General features: G+C 44.8%; 1 protein-coding gene across 6 annotated transcripts in view; it reads left to right on the forward strand.

Moving 5' to 3' along the window:
- The window catches only part of NUMB (NUMB endocytic adaptor protein), a 255,426-nt gene that overhangs the window by 167,330 nt on the left and 60,796 nt on the right, over window positions 1–27,300 (forward strand). For 5 of the 6 annotated variants that reach the window (XM_063947663.1, XM_063947662.1, XM_063947667.1 and 2 more), the window contains exons 3-4: window positions 10,259–10,333; window positions 21,522–21,554. In XM_063947663.1, coding sequence (XP_063803733.1) covers window positions 10,259–10,333; window positions 21,522–21,554 — 108 coding nt within the window. The remainder of the gene's footprint in view (window positions 1–10,258; window positions 10,334–21,521; window positions 21,555–27,300) is intronic. The other variant, XM_063947666.1, reaches the window with a different exon arrangement.

Raw genomic sequence — 27,300 nt, forward strand, 5'->3', positions numbered from 1 at the left:
CAAGTTCTGCTAATTAGCAGAATTTGCAATCCTTTGGATCACATGCTGGGGGAAGCCCAGCATTATGACTGACGCCTCCCCCAGTTTCACATGCAGAAATTGCGACGCATCGCAATCTCTGCATATTAGGAGAAACTAAGGATAGCCCCTGCCTGCGCAGTAGGAGACCTGCTGCCATGTTATTGATCGTGGCGGGTGCGTGTGACGTCACGCAGTCGCCGTGATCTCGCCTCTGACGCGCCCCTGTATTGCCGCCTCTGCCCCCCGTTTGTGCCGCACCGCCCCCGCAATGCACAGTCTCCTCCCTGGAAACAGAGCATTGCCCCCCACCCCCACCCCCCCACCCTGTGACCGCCACTGCCTGAGTGACAGGCAGAGGCGATCTCATGTTCTGCGGCCCCCCAGGAAAATGCAGGCGCAGGACGAGCCAGTGTCCAATAAAGAAGTAATCAGATTCTGGTTTCCTTTTTTCCTTTTTACAGAAGCCGCTGGGTGTGGAACAACCAGTTTGTAGAACAATGTATTTTGCATATTCTATATACTAACCCTGTTATAAGTAAATGGGGGAAGAAACCGTAAGATAACTTTTCAGTTTAACTGCTCTTTGTCCTGTTTTAGTCGCACATAAGAGACATACAGATGTGTCCTTTTTAAGCTGTTGCATGCGTCTCCCAAGATTCGTGGGTGTGTTCAAACGTTCGCAACCGCGATCCATTCACGTGAATGGGAGACCCATTGGTGAGAATGAACGCAGCCTCCTGCGTCCTAATGTTCCCGCAGTGTGTATGCATTGTGGTAACAAAAGCAGCAAGGCTGCAAGAGGACACATCTGCATGGATATAAAGATAATATATATAGATATATGCAATGTGTATGCATTGTGGTAACAAAAGCAGTAACGCTACAAGAGGACACATATGCATGGATATAAAGATAATATATATAGATATATGCCTATATGTAGCCGTAACAGCCACAACAACATGCTGAAGTTACACTGCCTTGTAATAATGTGTTTTTAATTTGATCTGTTGCATTTATTTTCACTTCGATCTGTGCAACAACAGTTACACGGGAAGCGCACTCCACCAGGATAAACTTCTTTTTTCTGATCCTTTTTCAAATACTTAACTTTTCTCTGAGGAAATACAGCTATTTTTACGCTGGAGCAAGTGGGAGCATGCGGTAGTTACACTGTACATCATTCCACTTCCTCCCGTGCCTCATCTTTTATTACAGAGGTTTCACAATAGCAAACGACATGTGACGTGCACCCTAACCTTTGCTTAATATATTACATAACCCAACAAAAATATGGGAGGCCACAGCTTAGTATCATGTCTTGATGGGTGTTTCCACTTCCCTTTAAATCCATTAGTGAATAACAGGAAAAGAAACGTATTTTCCCAGTCAGTGCAATGCGATAGGAGGAGGGCTAAATGTATCTCTTCCAAATATTGAAATTAGATAGGAGGAAAGTTTGAACTTTATGGTTAGAACTGGCCCTGGTCTCTTGGTATTCCTGGGGAGGTGACGTGAGAATCCTGTCTTTGTGACTGACTTTATGCCCAAGTAACAGCAAAGGTTCATCCCCAATCCCTTTTTGTGGTTTTCAGGCTTTTTTGGTCATCCAGTTTGTAAATAAGAGATTTCTCCACTGTGTATTAAATCTGATACTAGTGGCTTAATTCAGAGGTGTATATATTGCTGATGTCGGCAGCAATTTATTTTGGTTTGTTTGCTTTTAGATACTGTGGGCGGAATTCAGTTGTTCCCCTCCTCTGATCGCAATTGCCAGCAGTTATTCAATTGTTTCTGCCGACGGGCGCAATATTATAATTTCAGCTTGCTACCCCCGGGGGTGATGAGCTGAAACGCATGAAGTGACCCGTTTGGGTGCCTTTTCGCGAATGCATCCATGACTTTAGTTGGGGAGTGCCGTGTTACGCGGCTAAACTCGACTGATATGGACACGATCAGCGCGATAAGGGAGATCGATTGAATATCACCCCGCTATCTCCTATCACTTTAGACAGGAGGTGGGGCACAAGAAAACAATTGAGTTCCGCCCTGTATGTGCAATCCAATTGTCCCTGTCCAGAGTTGCAGTTATTTCGGGCTCACGCAGGGAGAAGTGTATTGTGACTGGGAGGTGGCTAGAAATGCATGCAAAAATGGACTGCTCAATGGGGGTTTTGCGGCGTGTTGGCAGTGGTGAAAGCATGCGGGTACGCTAGGGTACAGAGTACCCGTAAGAATTTGGCAGCGGGTACGCAGTACCACCTGCCACACACTTTGCACCCATGACCGCCATTACCACATTTATAATGCGCCACAAAGCAAAAAGGATGGTGCTTGGCAGCATGACGGCGCCTCCCACTTTGTCAGGGTTACTGGGAGCCCAACGGTGACATCATGACATCACATTACACTTCCTCCTCTGGCAGCTGTGGCTGGCGTGAAGAGAGGAGCCTGACTGCACTTTCCCGCAGGGTCCCTTACTGGGTGCAACAGTGCAGCTGTTTCCATTCACTCGGCTTGAGTGATGCATCGTTATTGATCGGCTTTTGTTCTTCACAGGCTGGGCTGCTGGCCATGTCTCTGGCTTCACTGTGCAGTGTAATTTCTTTTTAATAAAATGTGGACACTACTATATATTTCTATTATTATAAGGGTATTACTATATATTTCTGTTGTATAATGTGGACACTGCTATATATTTCAATTATTATGAGGGCAGAACTATATATTTCTATTATACCAGGGCCACTACTACAGTATATTTTCCTGTTATAATAGAGGCATTACCATATATTGTAGCCACTTAACTGACAATTTTTCCCTTCAAAAGCGTTAGCAACATTGTTTTTTAAAATGTATTTTATTTAATAAAGTAGAAAAAGTATTTTTTAAAATATTTAAACATTATATTATGCACATCTGCAGAACGAATCTCCTTGTCAAAAACGGGGGGACAGGGTGGGACAGCGCAGTTGCATGAAATCTGACCATGCCAGTTAAGTGGTTTATTGGGGGCATTACTATATATATTCAACTTGGGGCATTACAATATATTTCTATTATACTGGGGGAATCACTATATATTTCTATTATACTGGAGGCAGTACTATACAATTCTAGCCTTGCCTCCAGAGTGCAAACAAAAGGGGCTGTATCTTATGGCCATGCCGCTAGTGTCATATAGCCACTCCCACTAGTGGCATGTGGCCACGCCCCTCACAATACATGGCCATGCCCATTTTAGGCACTCCGTACCACTAAGAAAATATTTCTACTTGCACCACTGCGTGTCGGTGAAAGTGGTTGTGTACGCAGACACACACATTGGAAGCCATACACTGGCAGAGTATCTGCACCTGCCATAGAGCGGGTAAAAGGTTTGATGTTGTGACTGATGGTGGCATCTAAGGACACGCCAATCGGTATTAGTGGGTATGGACGCTGATAATGGACATCTCAGTCCTTGCATGTTTGGCCGCACAGATGTACACAAGGGAAGGAGTTTGTATAGGCAGTTGCATAAATGATCAGACTGCTGACTGCCATTAGACGCTTCTGCATTCACCTCTTATTCCGGCCATAAATGGTCACTGTTATCAGGACTGTGTGTTATTTACTTGCCTTACTATTTGTTTCTAAAAGTTCACGTTGTTAGTTTTTCTTTTCAGTCAAATTTGTAAGAAACAGCTATTCTGTCCATAATGTCTCATTTCCTTTGCTGCCTGACAGTCTTATCATGTACAGCATGTAGCTTTCTATGAAGCAGTGTGCTCCACCAGCTGAAATTTGGACCTTATTGGTACTTGCTGCCAATGGCATAACTAAACTTTGTGGACCCCATTCCAACAATTTGAATGGTCCTCGCCACAATGCTGTTAAAGAAGCACCTCTCTACTCCTCTCACCTCTCTACTCCTCTCACCTCTCTACTCCTCTCACCTCTCTACTCCTCTCACCTCTCTACTCCTCTCACCTCTCTACTCCTTTCACCTCTCTACTCCTTTCACCTCTCTACTCCTTTCACCTCTCTACTCCTCTACCTCTACTCCTCTCACCTCTCTACTCCTCTCACCTCTCTACTCCTCTCACCTCTCTACTCCTTTCACCTCTCTACTCCTTTCACCTCTCTACTCCTTTCACCTCTCTACTCCTCTCACCTCTCTGGCTGCTTTATTTTTACACTGCAATTTAGATTTCAGTTTGAACACACCCCACCCAAATCTAACTCTCTCTGCACATGTTATATCTGCCCCCTCTGCAGTGCACATGGATTTGCCCATCTGCTAACAAATTTGCAATCATGAAGGAGATCGTTCATATCTTTCAGTCAGATCGACCAGTGTGTAGGGCCCATAAGAAGTCTAACACCTGGAGAGGGGCGAGGACAGGGTGTTGGACTGGTAACAGTGTTTTGATGACTAGAATAATACTATATGGAAATGTTATACTGCAGTTATAGAAGAAGAAAAAAAGGTTGACTGAGAATAGTTAGAAAATGACATATTAAGCAGCGTTTACATAATATAAAGTGGCTCTGATGTTTGTCAATAGAATTTTCAGAGGCTGAGAAGGGGGGGGCACTCATTATGCAGATTCTCTAGTTTGTTGTCCCACGGGCATCAGACATTTTCTAGTATGAGAAAGTCAATGACATGGATTTTGATCTTCTGCAATCCAGACCCAATTCTATTGCGAGCTTGTGGATATATACCTTCATTTTACAGAGATATCCGATAAGAAGGGCTTGTAAATGATGATAAATAAACCCCAAAATACATTTGAAAGGCTTTCTCAATCCAAAACTAATGACCTTTTATTGCTATATGCAGTGTTTGCCACATTCTCTGGCTACCGTTCTGCAACCCTGTCTGTTTGCTGTCTGATTTATATTCCTATACGCACACAGCTTATGTAGCTTAACTTCTAGAAGTTCTCTATAGATTATAGGATTATCATGAATGGACCTGTGCATTTATTTTTCTCCAATCTTTCAAACTATACAGCGGTTACCCCTCACCTAGAACAGGTTGTGAACAGCAGTATATCGAACAGTCGATGCAAACATGTACTTTGTACTATACACGAAGTCGATGATCTAAATACATGTAATTGGTAAAAACAATGGGGTAAATTTAGTGTGGTCGGAGGTTTTTTTTTTTTTTGAACTGATGATGTTGCCCATAGCAACCATCAGATAAATGTTAAGTAGAATCTGATTGGTTGTTATGAGCATTTTGGGGAGAGGACACAAAGTCCAAAGGACACTGCACAGGTATAGGGGAATTAATTTAAGGGTATTGATGTAAAACCAACCATTCAGGAAAGAAATAATCAGGACCGGGGAAGGCCCTTAGTAAAATGAATTAGGGTTGGAGGTGCGCCACTAAACTGGGTTACAGTGTTTTTTTTCTAGAGGTTATTAGTGTAAGCCACTAGTGGGCCTATCACTAAAAGAAGGGCGTAGTGTGTGGCGCACTCTTTTGAAATGATTGTACTGTATTAAAATGTAACTTTTATTTCCATACTTAAAATGAGTCACCATAATCAGGCATAATATTTCATCTGATAGCCTGAAAGTGCAAAAATGAAGAGATTGACATCATTCAGATGCTCTAGTCCCATAGGCAAAGTCCAAAAATTTAAAGGCAAGAAGGGTTTATACAATTTAATAAGCTGAGTGAAATATTGCTGAGATTTGTCAGTGCTGGTTCGCTACTATTATGCTCCCTTTGGAGACTAAAATGTGGTAATAATCTCTATAATATTATAACCCTAATAGCCCTCGATAGAGGGATTCATATTTCTGCATAAACCACCTATTAGTGCCTTTCCAGGATACTAATTCCTGTATTATTCCAAGGAGTGAAAAGGAAAGGGAGAGGAACACAATGGGTAGTGTTAGAGTTTTGTAACATACAGTCACCCTTTACACCAGTCTACTGTTCAAGACTGCAGTAACAGTGCTAATGTAATTTGATACAGATTTGCGTCCACCATTCTGCAACAGTGGCTGACAAGACAGTACGTACTAGAGACCAGATAATGGATACACTGTCTCGAGTACTCGTGTCAAAAAAAGCCTGTCAGTGAAGGATGTATAGTAAGTAGCTAAGAGCTCTTATCACTGCAGCTCATGTGCATGTAGTATCAAAACATATATATGCTGATATCTCAAATATTTGTGTCACAGAAAGGGCTGTCAAAAAAAATAGAAAATATATATATATGGTAAGTATTTTACCAGCTCTTATCACTGCAACCCATGTGTATCTAGTATCAAAGCATATGTGTGAGCACAATTGGCAGCTCTTTATCCTCTTCAAGGAAACGAAAAGAAAAGACGGTACAAATTGGGATAACACAGAGGAAATGACCGTTAATTCGCTCCGTAACACCGCTGTGATTCCTATCCTTCAAATTGTGAAAACTAAATTACGTGCAATTGTTCTCATATAAAACTAGAGATTTCTCTCCCTGGAACAAGAGGTGCTTATAACAATTAGTTCATAATTGAGATTCCTCTCTAGTTCGTAACTCAGATTATATATCGGCACACCAGAATTGATTTTTCCTCTGATTGATAACTCCAGCCCATTTTATACAGGCACGATTGACTAAAATGAATGGGCTTTGCGTATTGCACTCTATCCCAACCAAAGAATTAAAAAGTGGCTTTAAATTGGCATTATTAAGTTGGCATTCCCATGCAGGTCTCTGTGAAATTATTATGAATTACATATAGTACATCCATGTGATGCTATTTGTAAAATACATAAACTCAAAGATGGGAAAGAGCCCCAGGTGTGTGGAAACAGGTTCCCTTTCTACTGTTGTCCCATGTGCCACAATGGGCAGTGAATGGGAACAATGAGAGCGGGGAAGAGCCGTCCACCTAGGGCTGAAAGGAAAGAACAGTGCGGGCTGCTTCTGCTGTCCACGTTTCGCATCCCCCCTCCCCTGTTGCATAGGAGCATTGCAGGGGGGCCCAAGGATGTTACACAGTGGATGAGAGAGCAGCCCTGAGTACCTGATTGGTGCCACGTATAGTGTGCCTGTAAGAAGATCAGGGAAATTCTCCAATGGTTACGCAGAAAAGGCTCCGGGAGACAGACGCCGGGTCGGGTAGGATTCCCGCACCTCCGTATACTACGTGCGCCTCGGTCCATAGCAAAATTAAGTCTCCGTTTGTTGATAGGGAGCCGCTGCGGGAGCCGGACGCCGGGTCGGGTGTGATTCCGGCACCTCCGTAATAGATGCGCGCCCACGTCCCGCTTGTTAATTGATGACGTACGTTTCACAACTAGCTTGGTTGTTATGAGCAACATCACCTGTTTTAAAATACTCCCACCTTAGTACATTTTCCCCAGTGTTTCTGTGTGCTACAAGTTATCTAAACATTTAGGAAATATTTATTTTCGCAGACTGTTTATGGAGCAGCACCAATCGAGTATTTTAAATTGGGCACTGAATTGTATTTAATTGGTTTTCAAGCATGACATTCACCCATTCTTCTTATGCCTATGCAGAAGCATATTGCTGGTGTATGGAGAATGCAGTGCACATACCATGTACCTGTCCTGTCTGTGCATGGAGACTGCATTAGTCATTCCTCTGCTGTTCACAGTTGGTACTGCATGCGCACAAGGATGAACACGCTCCCTGAATGGGATCCGGTCTGAAGGTCGACACTGTCTAGGCCGACAATGTTTAGGTCGACCACTATTGGTCGACAGTCACTAGGTCGACACGGCTCCTAGGTTGACATGTTCTAGGTCGACAGGTCAAAAGGTCGACCTGACTTTTTCACTTTTTTTTATTTATTACTTTTTCATACCTAACGATCCACGTGGACTACGACTGGTACGGTAATCTGTGCCGAGCAAAGCGGCAGCGGAGCAAGGCACCTTGCCCGAAGCATGGCGAGGGAACACTGTGCACTAATTCGATTTCCCGGTCACTGTACGGAGAAAACTACACCAAAAAAACAAGAAAACTCCTGTCGACCTTTTGAACTGTCGACCTAGACCATGTCAACCTAGAATCCTGTCGAACTAGTACCTGTCGACCTATAGACCTAGGACCTGTCGATGCAATGATCCACACCCCCCTGAATACCAGTCCAGTACACAGTGTATAATGCAGACACGTACTGTATATGTTGTTCATACCTTACAAGAGCCTGCCTTCTATACTTGGTTGGTTTTTAGATTTGTTTTCTCAACCACAGTTCCCTCAAGTTTGCAACCTATTAGCCCATTATTTTAACATTTAGGGGCTAATTCAGATTTGATCGCTGTTGTGCGAAATCACACAGCTGGCGGTAATCGAATGACTGCACATTCGTACGGATCGTAATGTGCAGGTGCAAAGCTAAACTGCTAAAAAAAAATCCTGCGTCTTTTGTGATCACTAGGCGAACGCAGGCTGATTGATAGGAAGATGGCGTTTAGGGGTGGTAACTGGTCGTTTTCTGGGAGTGTCAGGAAAAACGCAAGCGTTCCCAAGCGTTTTCAGGGCAGGTGCGGGACGTCTGCTCTGGCCCAATTAGCCTGTTTCTTTCGCACTGTAGGAGTAAGTCCTGGGCTACGCACAGACTGCACAGACTGAAAAAAAAAAACATTAGATTTGCAGCTGGCCGGCGTTTACAAAGCTTTTCACACGGCATACGCAGATTTGCACTGGGCGAATTTTCACTCTGTGGGCGGCGACTGTGATCGCAAACCTCTGCAAATTCACGGCGGTGCCCTTAGTTCTGAATGTTGTAAAACTTACTTCCACAAACAAAATGGCAACCAAAAATGAATTTGTTATTTTAAAATTCTTTTGACTTGGTAATCTGTGTGTTTATGTGTGTACGGTGATCTTAAATACATTTTGGTTATTGCTTACTTTCTATTGGAGATCAAATAGGGTGAATCGTCCATTGAATGAATGATTATGGGATTTCTCTTATATAAGGGATTGATGTTATCAAGTAGATACAAACGTACTTTGAGACCTTTACCGTAATTGTTACTATGTTTACTTTTAAAATAAATAGAATTAACAAACCGAACACAGGAGAGGTGCAGAAATACCCAGTGGGACAGATTCAAATGTTTTTTTTCCACCGCAGCCACTAGAGGGTGCCCAGTGGCAGTAATTCAATTGTTCTGCCGTGTGGGCGCCCAGTGGCCGCAGAGGACATATGTTTTCTATCGCAGCATCCTGAGGTGCGAGAAAATAATGTGTTGCAACTGGGCACTTTGGACGCTCAGAGTAGTGAGTTTAGACGGGTTTTGCCATTTTAGATGGCTAACCCTGCTCTGTTTGTGTGAGACATGCATGTGCGCCCAAACACAATTGAATTGTGACAATTGTTTGAGCCTCTAAAAAGTCCTCTTTTAGACTGGATTTTTAGACACCCAAAACAGTTGAATCGACCCCAGTGACTGAACACATAAAGAAAGCAGCAATGAGACTAACAGTACTGTAATAAATGCTAGTCAACAGATCTAAACTAATCTTTTTATTTTTTTTTTTTTTTTTTTTTTTTGGTAACCTAATCCTTGATGTGAATGTGCAGACTGCAGCCATTGACGTCTGCGCATATATAAGGCTTGATTCAGAGAAGGATGCCGGTGTCCTGTGTGGTATCGGGATTCAGGTGTCTGTCACCTGACTGCCGGCATCCCGACAGCCGGTATGCTGAACGCATCCAACCGTATCATGTTTAGAGTTATAATGCCAACCCAGTTACAGTGCATTAACTAACATGAGTACCGTCATGGCATTCGCTGCTCAACATTGATCTGCAGACAATGTGGTTGTCAGCCGATTGCTACCTCTGCCTGACACGTGCACCCTGAGCGCACACTCTACTTGACCTGAATTGACATGCCCGTTAAGGCATGGGTGGGCATTTTAATGCAAATCCAGGTGGCTGCAGCATTTGTACACATTCACAGCTGCTGCGGCATTAGCGTCCATCTCTGAATCCGACCACATTAATGCTAGCCACATACACGCTACCCACCGCCAACTAAATATATTTTGGTACCATGTGCATCAGCTGTCTCCTAAAGATTGTAAACTCATTTGGGCAGGACATCTTTCCCATTATACACTGCTATCTATTTGTATAGTCCCATCTATGCGCTGTATAGTATGTTGCCACTTTATAATGTATATCTGAATTGGTGATTTTCTGTAATGATCGTAACTGTTTTGTTTTGGTTCTCCCCGCTCTATCTCTTTAGTATCTGGGACATGTGGAGGTGGATGAATCACGGGGGATGCACATCTGTGAAGATGCAGTGAAAAGACTGAAATCAGTATGTATTTTATATTTCATTGCTTCAGACACCTACATTTCCACTTTCCCACTAATACAAATCCTTTAGACACTATATCCATGTGTGCCAGAAAGCTGAAATGATCTGACCTACATGGATAGGTGTTTCGGTATATGAGACTTTTTGGTCTGCATACAAATTGCCATAGAAAAAGGTTAGCTGAAACATGCTAGCTCACAGTGCAATACACCTATAAGTCGCCCCTTTAAGGAGAATAGATTTAAAAGAAATAAAAAATAATTAAAATTGTATCACTTTGAGTAATTCTTTACCCACACAGTCATGCTATTTTTAATACCTATAGTAATGAATGTAAGGGATGAACCGTCCTATCCTTCACCTCTCTGGCTTGTTCTATGAATGTTCTGTATGTGTGTCCTCTGTCTCCTTAGGACACAACATCAGTACTGGTGAAGTAAAGGCTCACTTTCTTTAAACTCAATTGAGTTGGTGCCCAACGCTCTGCCCTTAGATGACATGGTGATAATACAGCCACATATGTGCAGTGATGCAGTATACCATTCAGATCGTGGCCGATTGCGATACATATAAACTCTAAGCCCATGTATTTAAACTGCACAAAAAGTAAACTAAATCTGCGTAATATCTTCATACAGTATGCACAATATTATACAGTCCATGACTGTGTCCATTTAAATATACTATTTTGATCATGCACAGAGTATCTATATAATTTTAAGTGTTACAATGGGATAACTGAGTCATTTAAGTTTCTCTATCGTCCTAGTGGATGCTGGGGTTCCTGAAAGGACCATGGGGAATAGCGGCTCCGCAGGAGACAGGGCACAAAAGTAAAGCTTTCCGATCAGGTGGTGTGCACTGGCTCCTCCCCCTATGACCCCCCTCCAAGCCAGTTAGATTTTTGTGCCCGGCCGAGAAGGGTGCAATCTAGGTGGCTCTCCTAAAGAGCTGCTTAGAGAAAGTTTAGCTTAGGTTTTTTATTTTACAGTGAGTCCTGCTGGCAACAGGATCACTGCAACGAGGGACTTAGGGGAGAAGAAGTGAACTCACCTGCGTGCAGGATGGATTGGCTTCTTGGCTACTGGACATCAGCTCCAGAGGGACGATCACAGGTACAGCCTGGATGGTCACCGGAGCCTCGCCGCCGGCCCCCTTGCAGATGCTGAAACATGAAGAGGTCCAGAATCGGCGGCAGAAGACTCCTCAGTCTTCTAAAGGTAGCGCACAGCACTGCAGCTGTGCGCCATTTTCCTCTCAGCACACTTCACACGGCAGTCACTGAGGGTGCAGGGCGCTGGGAGGGGAGCGCCCTGGGAGGCAAATGAAAACCTATTTGGCTAAAAAATACCTCACATATAGCCTCCGGGGCTATATGGAGATATTTAACCCCTGCCAGAATACACTAAAGAGCGGGAGACGAGCCCGCCGGAAAAGGGGCGGGGCCTATCTCCTCAGCACACAGCGCCATTTTCCTTACACAGCTCCGCTGGTCAGGACGGCTCCCAGGTCTCTCCCCTGCACTGCACTACAGAAACAGGGTAAAACAAGAGAGGGGGGGCAAAATAGTGGCAAAAAATTATATTATAAAAGCAGCTATACAGGGAGCACTTATTATAAGGCTATCCCTGTCATATATAGCGCTTTTGGTGTGTGCTGGCAAACTCTCCCTCTGTCTCCCCAAAGGGCTAGTGGGGTCCTGTCTTCGTTAAGAGCATTCCCTGTGTGTCTGCTGTGTGTCGGTACGTGTGTGTCGACATGTATGAGGACGATATTGGTGTGGAGGCGGAGCAATTGCCAAATATGGGGATGTCACCTCCTAGGGGGTCGACACCAGAATGGATGCCTTTATTTATGGAATTACGGGATAGTGTCAACACGCTAAAGCAGTCGTTTGTCCGGCCGTCTCATGTCGACAATCAGTTAGTGCCTGTCCAGGCGCCTCAAACACCGTCAGGGGCTGTAAAACGCCCTTTGCCTCAGTCGGTCGACACAGACCCAGACACAGGCACTGATTCCAGTGGCGACGGTGACGAATCAACCGTATTTTCCAGTAGGGCCACACGTTATATGATTTTGGCAATGAAGGAGGCGTTACATTTAGCTGATACTACTGGTACCACTAAACAGGGTATTATGTGGGGTGTGAAAAAACTACCTATAGTTTTTCCTGAATCAGAAGAACTAAATGATGTATGTGATGAAGCGTGGGTTGCCCCCGATAAAAAGATGCTAATTTCAAAGAAGTTATTAGCTTTATACCCTTTCCCGTCAGAGGTTAGGGCGCGCTGGGAAACACCTCCTAGGGTGGATAAGGCGCTCACACGCTTATCTAAACAAGTGGCGTTACCCTCTCCTGAGACGGCCGCACTTAAAGATCCAACAGATAGGAGGATGGAAAATATCCAAAAAAGTATATACACACATACAGGTGTTATACTACGACCAGCTATAGCGTCAGCCTGGATGTGCAGTGCTGGAGTAGTTTGGTCAGAGTCCCTGATTGAAAATATTGATACCCTGGATAGGGACAATGTTTTACTGTCTTTAGAGCAAATAAAGGATGCATTTCTTTATATGCGTGATGCACAGAGGGATATCTGCACACTGGCATCACGGGTAAGTGCTATGTCCATTTCGGCCAGAAGAAGTTATGGACGCGACAGTGGTCAGGCGATGCGGACTCAAAACGGCATATGGAAGTTTTGCCGTATAAAGGGGAGGAGTTATTTGGAGTCGGTCTATCAGATTTGGTGGCCACGGCTACAGCCGGGAAATCCACCTTTTTACCTCAAGCTACTCCCCAACAGAAAAAGACACCGACTTTTCAACCGCAGTCCTTTCGTTCCTTTAAAAACAAGAGAGCAAAGGGATATTCATATCTGCCACGAGGCAGAGGAAGGGGGAAGAGACACCAACAGGCAGCTCCTTCCCAGGAACAGAAGCCCTCCCCCGCTTCTACAAAAGCCTCAGCATGACGCTGGGGCTTCTCAAGCGGACTCGGGGGCGGTGGGCGGTCGTCTCAAGCATTTCAGCGCGCAGTGGGCTCACTCGCAGGTAGATCCCTGGATCCTGCAGATAATATCTCAGGGGTACAGGTTGGAACTAGAGACAGATCCGCCTCGCCGTTTCCTGAAGTCTGCTTTACCAACGTCCCCCTCCGAAAGGGAGACGGTTTTGGAAGCCATTCACAAGCTGTACTCTCAGCAGGTGATAGTCAAGGTACCTCTTCTACAACAGGGAAAGGGGTATTATTCCACTCTATTTGTGGTACCGAAGCCGGACGGCTCGGTAAGACCTATTCTAAATCTGAAGTCCTTGAACCTGTACATAAAGAAGTTCAAGTTCAAAATTGAGTCACTCAGAGCAGTGATAGCGAACCTGGAAGAAGGGGACTTTATGGTGTCCTTGGACATCAAGGATGCGTACCTCCACGTTCCAATTTACCCCTCACACCAGGGGTACCTCAGGTTCGTTGTACAAAACTGTCACTATCAGTTTCAGACGCTGCCGTTCGGATTGTCCACGGCACCTCGGGTCTTTACAAAGGTAATGGCCGAGATGATGATTCTTCTTCGAAGAAAAGGCGTATTAATTATCCCATACTTGGACGATCTCCTAATAAGGGCAAGGTCCAGAGAACAGCTAGAGAGGGGATTAGCACTGTCTCAAGAAGTGCTAAAACAACACGGCTGGATTCTGAATATTCCAAAATCCCAGTTAATGCCGACAACTCGTCTGCTGTTCCTAGGGATGATTCTGGACACGGTTCAGAAAAAGGTTTTTCTCACGGAGGAAAAAGCCAAGGAGTTGTCCGAGCTTGTCAGGAACCTCCTAAAACCAGGAAAGGTGTCTGTACATCAATGCACGAGAGTCCTGGGAAAAATGGTGGCTTCTTACGAAGCAATTCCATTCGGCAGATTCCATGCACGAATTTTCCAGAGGGATCTGTTAGACAAATGGTCAGGGTCGCATCTTCAGATGCACCAGCGGATAACCCTGTCTCCAAGGACAAGGGTATCTCTTCTGTGGTGGTTGCAGAGTGCTCATCTATTGGAGGGCCGCAGATTCGGCATACAGGATTGGATCCTGGTGACCACGGACGCCAGCCTGAGAGGCTGGGGAGCAGTCACACAAGGAAGAAACTTCCAGGGAGTGTGGACGAGCCTGGAAACGTCTCTTCACATAAACATTCTGGAACTAAGAGCAATCTACAATGCTCTAAGCCAGGCAGAACCTCTGCTTCAAGGAAAACCGGTGTTGATCCAGTCGGACAACATCACGGCAGTCGCCCATGTGAACAGACAGGGCGGCACAAGAAGCAGGAGTGCAATGGCAGAAGCTGCAAGGATTCTTCGCTGGGCAGAGAATCATGTGATAGCACTGTCAGCAGTGTTCATCCCGGGAGTGGACAACTGGGAAGCAGACTTCCTCAGCAGACACGACCTTCACCCGGGAGAGTGGGGACTTCATCCGGAAGTCTTCCACATGCTGGTAACCCGTTGGGAAAGACCAATGGGACATGATGGCGTCTCGCCTCAACAAAAAACTGGACAGGTATTGCGCCAGGTCAAGAGATCCGCAGGCAATAGCTGTGGACGCGCTGGTAACGCCTTGGGTGTACCAGTCGGTGTATGTGTTTCCTCCTCTGCCTCTCATACCAAAAGTATTGAGAATTATACGGCAAAGAGGCGTAAGAACGATACTAGTGGTTCCGGATTGGCCAAGAAGGACTTGGTACCCGGAACTTCAAGAGATGATCACGGAAGATCCGTGGCCTCTACCTCTAAGGAGGGACTTGCTTCAGCAGGGTCCCTGTCTGTTTCAAGACTTACCGCGGCTGCGTTTGACGGCATGGCGGTTGAACGCCGGATCCTAAAGGAAAAAGGCATGCCGGAAGAAGTCATTCCTACTTTGATTAAAGCAAGGAAGGAAGTAACCGTGCAACACTATCACCGCATTTGGCGAAGATATGTTGCGTGGTGCGAGGATCGGAGTGCTCCGACGGAGGAATTTCAACTGGGTCGATTCCTACATTTCCTGCAATCAGGATTGTCTATGGGTCTCAAATTGGGATCTATTAAGGTTCAAATTTCGGCCCTGTCGATTTTCTTTCAAAAAGAATTGGCTTCAGTTCCTGAAGTCCAGACTTTTGTTAAGGGAGTGCTGCATATACAGCCTCCTGTGGTGCCTCCAGTGGCACCGTGGGATCTCAATGTGGTTTTGGAATTTCTAAAATCTCATTGGTTTGAACCACTAAAAAAGGTGGATTTAAAATATCTCACATGGAAAGTGACCATGTTACTAGCCCTGGCTTCGGCCAGGAGAGTGTCAGAACTGGCAGCTTTATCTTACAAAAGCCCATATCTGATTTTCCATTCGGACAGGGCAGAACTGCGGACTCGTCCGCATTTTCTCCCTAAGGTGGTGTCAGCATTTCATCTGAACCAGCCTATTGTAGTGCCTGCGGCTACAAGTGACTTGGAGGACTCCAAGTTACTGGACGTTGTCAGAGCATTAAAAATATATATTGCAAGGACAGCTGGAGTCAGAAAATCTGACTCGTTGTTTATATTGTATGCACCCAACAAGATGGGTGCTCCTGCGTCTAAGCAGACGATTGCTCGTTGGATCTGTAGCACAATCCAACTTGCACACTCTGTGGCAGGCCTGCCACAGCCTAAATCTGTAAAGGCCCACTCCACAAGGAAGGTGGGCTCATCTTGGGCGGCTGCCCGAGGGGTCTCGGCATTACAACTTTGCCGAGCAGCTACGTGGTCAGGGGAGAACACGTTTGTAAAATTTTACAAATTTGATACTCTGGCTAAGGAGGACCTGGAGTTCTCTCATTCGGTGCTGCAGAGTCATCCGCACTCTCCCGCCCGTTTGGGAGCTTTGGTATAATCCCCATGGTCCTTTCAGGAACCCCAGCATCCACTAGGACGATAGAGAAAATAAGAATTTACTTACCGATAATTCTATTTCTCGGAGTCCGTAGTGGATGCTGGGCGCCCATCCCAAGTGCGGATTATCTGCAATAATTGTACATAGTTATTGTTAACTAATTCGGGTTATTGTTAAGAAGCCATCTTTCAGAGGCTCCTCTGTTATCATACTGTTAACTGGTTTTGATCACAAGTTGTACGGTGTGATTGGTGTGGCTGGTATGAGTCTTACCCGGGATTCAAAATTCCTCCCTTATTGTGTACGCTCGTCCGGGCACAGTACCTAACTGGCTTGGAGGGGGGTCATAGGGGGAGGAGCCAGTGCACACCACCTGATCGGAAAGCTTTACTTTTGTGCCCTGTCTCCTGCGGAGCCGCTATTCCCCATGGTCCTTTCAGGAACCCCAGCATCCACTACGGACTCCGAGAAATAGAATTATCGGTAAGTAAATTCTTATTTTCTCTATTTAACCTTAAAAGGCCTTTTTTATTTTATTTTTTATTTAAATAATCCCAGTTTAATGTACAGGGATTAATGTGTTAAGTAAGAAGTAGAACCCCATTGTATTGTTGCTGTGAATGCATTCACCTTGCTTCTGAACATAGAACAGTAAATTACAGCAGCCTTGAGTTGTAATTCTCAAACCTGCAGCATTTTGCTTATCGCCCACTATCCGCATATAGGGCCTAATTAAGGTTGGATCGCAATAAGCAATCCAACCGCGGTTTCTGAGAAAAAGATGCGGGCGCATGCGCAGCGCCTGTCCTGCGCATGTGCCCGCATTTTGTGTGGGGAGGAGTGGGGGGGGGCACAGAAAATCCGTTCGCCTCTGCCTGTCAATCAGGCAGTTTCCAGGTAGGAGACGGAGCGTTGTGGAGGCAGCCAAATGGGGCCGTGTCAGGGGAGTGATCACGGCATCTGCGTGATGTCAAACGCAGCCGCCGCGATCAGGAAGATGGCGGTGAGTCTCCTTCGGCCGCAGCTAAGCTGCGCCAGCAGGAGGCTTCCACAGTTTCTGCTAACAAGCAGAAATTGCAAACGCTTCGCAATTTCTGCTTGTCCAATGGGGGAGACTCCGGTCAGCATGCTGGGCGGCCTTGCCCAGCGATGGGCGGCCCTCAGCATGCGATCCAAAAGATAGCAAATTCTGATAATTAGCAGAATTAGCTATCCTTACTGAATTAGGCCCATAATTGCATTTGCTGGACATGTGTTGAAGAGCATGAAATTAAAGGGCAAGCCCTAGGACTCAAGTCTTTCTAAGACCCATCTATTGATTTTGCTAAAACTTTGTTCAGTCAGTCTTATTATCTAAATCAACAGGCTCCTTTAGCATGGAATTGGGAATGTCATCTGTTGCTCTCTGTTGGGTAAGATGTCGAACCCATCATGTCAAGTGTTGTAGTAAAATGGTTTTAGTAAAGGAATAAGTTAAAGTGTATGAGACCAGAGGAATGTGAGTTTTGTGTGCCTTAGTCAAGGATAGGCGTTTCCATCATTTTGATAGTTGGTGGAAGGGGGCAAGGAGAAGAAATAAGTCTAATATATATGTTTAGCCTTGAAACTGCCAAGTCACCCACCTTCTCAGTGCTAAAAGAAAGATGAAGAGGACAGGGATTTATTAGGGGGTGGGGGGTGCAAAGTGCAGATGGGATCAGAGTAATGTGTTTTATCAGGTATGATTATTCCAATTCTCACCCTGCACTGTTCCTTTTTCATGTATGTCTTGTGCTTCTTATACATGTATGACATGTTTAATATATTTCTTTGTTTTTAGCAGGTTTACTAAAGAATCATAATTATTAATTTACCTTTGTGTTTACAAATTAAACAATTAACCAGCATATAGGTTTTTACAGATAATCAGTCTTGCATGACTACTTGTTTCTTTGTTTTTAACTCTGCTGAAGTTGTTTCCAAAGTGAATCTCACTTTAACCCGCGCTCCTGCGCTGCTTTTGGAGTATTATTAACGATTAACTATCACCCTGAAATAAGGAAGATGTGGTGAAATGTCCTTAGCGTCTGCTCATTGCAGACTGACGTTGCATAGGAGTGTGATGAATTGCAGGGTCGTTGAACTTGGCAGCAGAAGGCTCCTTCTTACTCATTAGATGTCCTAACAGATTCATGACATACTTACATTATATTCTCTGTGCCTGAGGTGTATATTGTATCCGCTTGTTTCTGAGCCCTTAAGATACTGCTGTGCTCAAAGCCATTCAAGAGGAATGAATTAATCTCCTCAAAAGCAGGGTTCGGCGAGCACAGCGTGATTCCCAACCAGATGGCGTCACAGGATGACTTTGAGAATAGGCACGGTGCTGTCTTACTTACATTTTACATGTTGCAGCTTTTTACTTAATGAATATGGCTTTGTATTTAATAAATACCTAGGATTGTAAGCCAAGGTGTCCACATGTAATTATTATTCCTCTAAATCTGAGATATACACTTTGTCTTGGCTTATTTAGGGGAAAACGACACTTCCACTACCTCGTACAACAAAGAAAGTCCGTGCTCTGCAGAACAGTTCTCCATTCTGTTATGATATGCAGAGGGGTTTGAATTACACAGCCTCGCTCCCACTGCTGTCCAGAAATTCAAATCGGTTTTTAAATGCACTGTTATGTCATAGACAGATTATCCTGTGTTAATTGTGTAATTACAAAGTGTGCAGTGGTAATAAATAAATGAATAATTGCACACCTCCTGACCAGTTTCTAATATGTAGTGCATAAATGCTTCCAGGGTGTGTCTAGTTGAAATGCATATTTGGATTTTATTTTCAGAAAGCTGAAAATTGCTTTATCGTAGGACGGTTAATGGAGATTCATTCATCATGAATGCTCTCCGGCAGTTGCCATCTGTATTTGTTTGCTAATTAGTTATAAATGGAGTTACCTTCTGCTGCCTTGTCTCAAGTTGTTGATTTTTTAGTAACCGGCTATATGTCATAAAATAACCTATTGCCGCCTTCTTTCTTTCAACCAGGAACTTGGTGATGTAGTTTATATATTAACAGTGCAACTAGGAGAAATGTTCTGTAACACACAGTAGCTGTGGACGTGGATGCTGTGAGTTACAGTGTACGCATTCTGTGCCTTTGGTTACAAGCGCTTTCTGTTCCTAGTTTGTGCCTGTTTTGCACACTTGTTACTTTGTGTCAGCAAATTAATACTATGCAATTTTACAGTTTAAGGGGGTAATGAAATTAGCCCTAGTAATTTACTGCTGGCTAATTGATAATTTAATAGGAATTATCTGGGATTTTTTTTTACACCTCTGAACTGAGGCGAGAGATAAAAAAAAATCCCAGAGTATCAGTGGGTTAACGGGTTCTGCGACCCTGTTAACACAAGAATGTTAGAGGGGCAACTGTATTAAGCCTGGAGAAGTGATTAGTGCAAGGTGATAATGCACCAGCCAATCAGCTCTAATATGTAAACTGACAGGAGCTGATTGGCTGGTGCATTATCACCTTGCACTTATCACTGCTTTATCACTTCTCCAGCCTTAATACATCTGCCCCAGTGTTTGTTAAGGGGGGGTACTCACGGAGCGATATTCTAAGCAATCTGACTAGACTGCTTAGAATATCAGCCTGATCGCTCCGTGTGTAGCCCCCTCAGCGATAGCGATGCGCGGCCCCGCACATCGCTATCGCTGCTGCTAGATTGGCCTGCATGCAGGCCAATCTAGCGGGTCGCTCACTTCACCCGCTGGGTGAAATGAGCGCCCCCCCGTCTCCCCCCGCACGCTCAGCACAGATCTGGTAACAACGGTTGTTTAACAGGGTCTCGGGTTAAAAGGGAGTGCAGTTATTGAGTAGCCACTGGAGTAAAGGGCCAAGGCTACCTTTCTTTTTCATCCGCGGTAGTTTGCCGTGGGTGATTGAATTACCCCCTTTAAACGTATATAATTGAAGCTAGTATGTTAGTTTCACACTTGCTTTTTTCGGCCCGCTCAATTTTACAGCTCCGTAATAATAAAACCATTTCTCTTCGGCCAAAATTTGTGTAATAGATCATAAATAGGGCTTAGATGCAATGACTTAAATAACAAAAACAAGTTCTTAATTAACATCATGTTGCCTTCCAAACTGTGTCTGCATCATTTTTCATGATAAGGCCAGTCTCTCATACCATTTCAGTCCCTGGACCAGATGTTACGTTACGTTACATATATCTCTCATCAAAGTTACTTAAGTATGACCGATGAGGCATATTGTAAATTATGAATTCATATAATGACGAGAAACTGGGTGACAGAGTGTGGGTATCACCTCACAGGTATCTGTTTTGTTTGTTTTTTTGTTTATTAGAGGTGGCTGCCCAGGTTGCACATTTGAAGGGAACCAATTCTTTGTTCATTGGCTTCTCAAACCCAGTCCTCTGGACAAGCTAACAGCGCCTGTTTTTCAGGTCTCATCACAGAATTTCAATAGGAATGATTAAAACTAACCTATTTTAAAATGTGTCGGCCAGTAAATGCAGTGTTTCCTAACTTTAGTCATCAGGGACCGCTGACAGTTCACATTTTAAAGATCTCTTTGCTGGTGCACAGGTGTATTCATTACTGGCTGACACATTTTATGAGATTCACAGGTGGTGTGACATTGAGGAGACCTGGATAACCTGCACTGACAGGGGTCCCTGAGATCTGGAGTTGGAAGACCTGCAGTAATGAATACACCTGTGCTCCAGCAAGAGATATGGAAAACATGCACTGTTAGTGTGTCCCGGAAACTGGATTTGAGAAGCATACCGTACTATACCCCATTAAATATATTGAATGGTTCCTTTTTAAATTCTAAGCAAGTTGGCATGAATATCCTATATTGGTAAACCACGGAAAAATGTATCTTCTCTGACACAATGTAACAAGTGATGTAGAACAAAACTTAACATTCTCCTATAACAAAATGCCAAGTTTCTTATTGAAAAGAATTGAATACTTAGCTACAGTATAGAGATTGGTTTATTTCTTGCATGGGAAATAACAGGGTGCCACTTATATTTTCTTTCTCTTTTGGCAGTTTTTGCCTGCCCCAGACGCAACCTTATGTAACCCCTTCTTTCCCGTGCTTGGGCGTAGGGAGCAATGCCAACTGCTTGCTCCATGTCTTAGAGCTTACTAATACTTCCTGCGCTGTTCTTGATGCATGATGATTTCAAACTTTGGGAGATTTGTAGCTTCCAGCAATAATAGTGCTCGACTTGTCCCCTCCCCTGTTCCTCCAGGAAAGGAAATTCTTCAAAGGCTTCTTTGCAAAAGTAAGTTCCAATGCAATTTGTGATTACATGTATAAGGAGTTACACACTGGTATAGAACGGTCTCTACATAGCATTTGATGTTTTATGCCTTCACTTTGTAATTCCTGCAATGTTGAGGTTAGCTGTGTATCGGGTGTAGGCCACTGTTCTTTAAAATTGTCATTTGACCTAGATATGTGGGGATAAAAGTTCCTACACTTGAGGGGGCAATTCAGTTCTCTCCGATGTGCCAAGGTGTGCCTCCATTGCGGCATTGTATCTTCGCTCCTTTTTCATCGCAACCCCATAGTGCTGCACAGTAATTTGAAGACTTGCATAACGTAAAGTGCAAGGCCATATAGCCCTATGTCCGGTAGCACATCGCTGAGGATTAAATTGCCCAGTTTAAAAAAGAATAAATATATATATATATATATAAAAAAAAAAAAAATATATATATATATATATATATATATATATATATATATATAAAAATATATATATATATATATATATATATATATATAAAAAAAAAATATATATATATATATATATATAAAATATAATATAATTTTTTAATTGCATGTTCAATGTCTACCAGAAGATTGCACATTTTAGTTTTACAGGATATCTAGGCAGTTAACATAAGGAAAGAAACCTAGATGCTACAGCTTGCACTATTATGTTACCTGAGTTACTCCACATTCTGTGTGTGCGTAGAATCCGCACTAATGACCAATGTTGCTCGGGGCAGATTCAGCGCTCAAGATATCTGCGCAGTGCAGTTAGAAGCGCCTAGCCTAGATATCGGATGTTAACTGTGCAGTCAGCGTAGTACGTGAGAGTGGGGAAATCATTTTGCAGATAGCAGGACAGTGTAGGAGGCTGTTAGGGGCCAGAAGTAAAGTGTTGGAGGCAGTTACGTGCTGTGACGTGCTGAAACTTTTTAAAATGATGGGAAAATAATAGCCAGCAAGTGCAAGTAGTATGTTTTCGGGTACAGTATGTGCAAGTTTGTAACTCCCATCTGTAAATTAAAAAAACTCTCTCTGCAGCAGGGTACATTGGTTTCCACAGGGAAACATTGGGTGTAGAGTGGATCTTGATCCAGAGAGGCACCAACAGGCTAAAGCTTTAGGCTGTCCCAGGATGCATTGTGGGGCCTCCTCTATAACCCAGCCTCCAGGCACTGTGAGCTCAGTTTTGAGTTGGTGCCTGTAGAAGCAGTCACTAACAAGAGGGCTGCACTGGGCAGCCCTGAAAGGTTTTTTTTGTGACAGAAAATGTCTTCAAAACTGGGCTGTCAGCACTGTATGTCATGGTCACACTTCAGCGCTGCAGTTCCATCACCTCCCAAGCGGCGCCGCATATTCCCGCAGCCTGTCCCGGGCTACTTGCAGTGAAGATGCTCCGGCTCTATGCACTTGGTCGCAGACGCTCTCCTGGTTCGCATGATTGCTACGGGGAGGAGGTAAGAGGGTTCCCCAGGCGGGACCCACCACTAATTTGCGTTCCTGTCGCAGTCTAGGGAGATGCGATGCTGGCGTGGACACTGTCACCGAGCAGGGCCCCACTATATCCACCAGGGCATAGGAGTACAGGGCGGATATACTAATATCCATTTTAATAAGACTTCGTAGTACCAGGTGGTGAAGTCCAGCATAGGGGAACTGGGGCTTGACCGTTAGCCTCTCCCCTGGCCCAGAGTGCCATCTAATGCTGGTGTTCCCGCCCTGGAGCTGCCTCACACTCTCCCTCACTCCCTGACTGAGATGCTGGGCGCCATTTTCTAAAATAGATGCGACTGGTCTCTGGAACTGCAGGGCATGGTCTCCTTTGTAAACCCGCCTGTACATCAGCGCTGTGGTTTTAAAAGCACTTAAGTATTCCATATGTCAATATTAAGACAGCGTTCGTTAAGAACAAATGTACCTGTGCCAGAATATAGTGTACGAGTATTCTGATATATACATCCGGTCTCAGACCGTGCATTGGTGGTCATTCCGAGTTGTTCACTCGCTAGCTGCTTTTAGCAGCATTGCACACGCTAGGCCGCCGCCATCTGGGAGTGTATCTTAGCTTAGCAGAATAGCGAACAAAAGGTTAGCAGAACTGCTACTAAATAATTCCTTGCAGTTTTTGAGTAGCTCCAGACCTACTCCTAGATTGCGATCACCTCAGTCTGTTTAGTTCCTGGTTTGACGTCACTAACACGCCCTGCGTTCGGCCAGCCACTCCCCCGTTTCTCCAGCCACTCCCCCGTTTCTCCAGCCACTCCCCCGTTTCTCCAGCCACTCCTGCGTTTTTCCCTGGCACGCCTGCGTTTTTTAGCACACTCCCTGAAAACGGACAGTTTCCGCCCAGAAACACCCACTTCCTGTCAATCACACTAATATCACTCGAGCGATGAAAAAACGTTGCTGGAGCTTGTGTAAATCTTTACTGAACGCATGCGCGCTGCGTACCGTGCGCATGCGCATTTTCCACCTTATCGCTCCGTTGCGAAAAACGGCAACGAGCGAACAACTCTGAATGACCACCATTGTTATATATAATATATACTAGACCAGTGCAGTTTTATTGTATTACTAAAATAATTATCTGCATTGTCACTGTGACTGTGTGCGCCTGTATCTGCTGTGTGGATTTCACTTTGAGTGTATCCCAGCTATATCTATCACTGTATTCTGTACCCTAAGGGACTAGGTGTGTCAGGGTCCATATATAGTGCTTCACAGTATTTACAGATTTAAAGTGTGCTCTACTGTGTACTCAGTCACCTAATACCGGATTTTTATTCGCTGGTGTTATGTACTGCGGGCTCAGTCGCATAATACCGGACTTATTCACTGCTGTTTGTGTACTGTGTACGCAGTCACATACTAAGGAATTTATTTGCAGGTATTGTACTCTGGCTGTATTGTACTAATACTCTCTGCGGTTGCATTCACTAATAATGTCTAACACAAAGGGCAGGAAATCCGAGAACGCTCCTGCGGCGCATGCACCAAGGATTTGCCTGCGGGGGAAGTTTTGTACGATGGTCTGTGTACTATGTGCCGTAATGTCCCAGTCAGTCCGCGGCTCCGGTAACCAAATAGGAGCCACCTTGGGCGGAGTTCTCAACTATGCTCAATACGCTTGTGACACTTCTTACGCCACCTATTGGGACCTCCTGTGCAATTAGTGTCACATATTGTCCCTATGGTAAATACGCCTTGGGCGGATAATTTGTCTACCCAGTTGCAGCAATGGAGTCCCTCCTTGGTTAGACCTAAAACTGCCCCAAAGTCACTCTCGCATCACGGGGTCATCTAAGCGGGCTACTTCCTCCTCACAATCCACTAATCTCTCAGAAGATTCTTCTGATGAAGAGGGGCAGTATACTGGTTCCGTCAGACACTGACACCGCTGCTTCTGATGAGGATTCCACTACTCCGGTTGATGTCCCTAACTTAGTGGTTGCTATTAATCAGATCCTACAAATCACTGATGATGACGAGGATTCCACTACGGTGTCTAAGAAACCTGATAGGTTTGAACGTCAGAAGGTATCTAAAACATTATTACTTCTGACCATCATGTGGACATACGACAAGAACCCAGGTCTTTTCCAGGAATTAAATTCTCCCTGTCTAAAAGGATGGTAGCTCACTATCCTCTCCCTACAGCGTTGTGTAACAAGTGGGAAAATTCACCACCGGTGGATTCCCATGTCACCCGTCTACTGGTGTCGTCTACTCTGCTTGTCACCACTGTCACCTCACTGAAGGAACCGACAGATAAGCGTGTTGAAGGATGTCTGAAGTCTATTTACTCCCTTACAGGTGCTGTATATAGACCCACTATAGCAGCCTCTTGGGCTGCAAAAAGGAATTGAAGCATGGATTTAGGCATTAGAGGAAGAGCTGCCTCAGGATATCTCTGACATTGCCAGACAGTACCTGTCTCACATGACCACTGCTGCCTATTACATTCAGGAGGCGTCCTCTGAGGCAGGTGTGTTGGTGGCCAAGGCATTGACTATGTCCATCCTGGCTCGCCGTATTCTGTGGTTGAGGTCACGGAAGTTGGACCTGGACTCCATAAAGACCTTGGAGGTACTACCTTTTATGGGAGACATCCTGTTTCGGGAAGACCTTAATAAAATTGTGACTGACTTTGCGGCTGCTAAGACTGCCTTTCTCCCTAACACCACTACTTCTGCACAGAAGGCAAAAAGTATCACTTTTCTCCACTTTCGGCCTCAAGAGAAAAGGTCAGGCATAACTGAGACAATCTCGTGTTTCCAAAACCACAAAGCCCAAGGCTAAACAATCCTGGGCATCCCATCAGCCTGCTTCTAAACACTACAAGCCTGCATGACGGGACAAGCCTACCCCTGGGGGATCCCAGGTGGGAGGCTGACTTCTGCGATTCACCCAGGTCTGGTTAAAGACCACTTCAGACGCATGGGTGAGTGAAGTTGTCTCTCATGGGTACGCAGTCTCTTTCAAGAGGCATCCCCCTCGCCAGTTCTGCACAACGGTTATCCCTTTGGATCCCTTACAGGCGCAAGCTCTTCAAATAGTTGTGAGTTCCCTCCTGGATACAGGAGTGGTGGTGCCGGTACCTCTATCCTAGAGAGGCAGAGGATACTACTCGACCCTGTTTCTAGTACCGAAACCCAATGGGTCTTTCCGGCCTATACTCAACCTCAAATCACTGAACAAGTTTGTGAGAGTATTCAAGTTCCATATGGAAACACTGCAGTCAATTGTACTGGCCATGGACCCCGGAGATGATATGGTATGCCTGGATATACAAAATGCTTACCTGCATATACCTATTGCCATATCGCATCAGCAATATCTGCGGTTTGCTATTGGCAACCTTCACTATCATTTCCAGGCTCTGCCGTTTGGACTGGCCACGGCAACTCTGATCTTCACCAAGGTTATGGCGGTAATGACAGCTCATCTCAGTCGCCAGGGAGTAAGGATCCTGCTGTATCTGGACGACCTACTGATCCTGACAAACTCCCAGGATGTCCTCCTCAGTCATCTGCAACTGACTGTAAACTTCCTACAAGCCCACAGATGGTTCATCAACTGGAAGAAGTCCTAGCTGGTCCCTGCTCAGAACCTGGTGCACCTGGGGGCACTGCTGGACACACACAGTCAACGGCTGTTTCTTTCTCCAGAGAAGGTACTGAAGCTTCAGGACAAGATAAGATACTTCCTCTCTCGCCCAAGACTGTCGATACACTCGGCGATACAAGTACTAGGCCTGATGGTGTCAGTTTTCGACATGGTAGACTATGCTCAATTTCATTCCCGCCCTCTGCAGAGGTTAATCCTTTCCAAGTGGGATGGCCTACCTCATCGGATCAGGTCTCACATGATGTCTGGTATCAAAGGGAGGTAATGGGTATCTATGTAAATGAAGTCGGCATTCTGCCAGAACAGTGTCCTGGAATGAGTTTCGCTTTAGTCTTCTTTCCTTCGTAATTGACCTTTTTTACGGGGTGATTCAATTTTTTTTGTGCACACACGAGTCTGATCTCCTGTTATATTAGATGGGGCTATATTTAATTGATTGTGTGGGCAGGCACGAGTAACTGGGCGCCAGTTACTTTCTGCAGATGTCTCGTCCAAATGGGCCAGGTTTAGACTCGTAAAGAGGTTAAACCCATCTAAACTATTGATCGCGGTGCCGAAATGCGTCCAAAAGCCAAACTTTTCACTCATTTCTGCTCCCCGCCTCAGGAGTGAGCAAGCAGAAATAA

The sequence above is a fragment of the Pseudophryne corroboree genome, chromosome 12 (assembly GCF_028390025.1).
Source record: "Pseudophryne corroboree isolate aPseCor3 chromosome 12, aPseCor3.hap2, whole genome shotgun sequence".
Classification (NCBI taxonomy): domain Eukaryota; kingdom Metazoa; phylum Chordata; class Amphibia; order Anura; family Myobatrachidae; genus Pseudophryne; species Pseudophryne corroboree.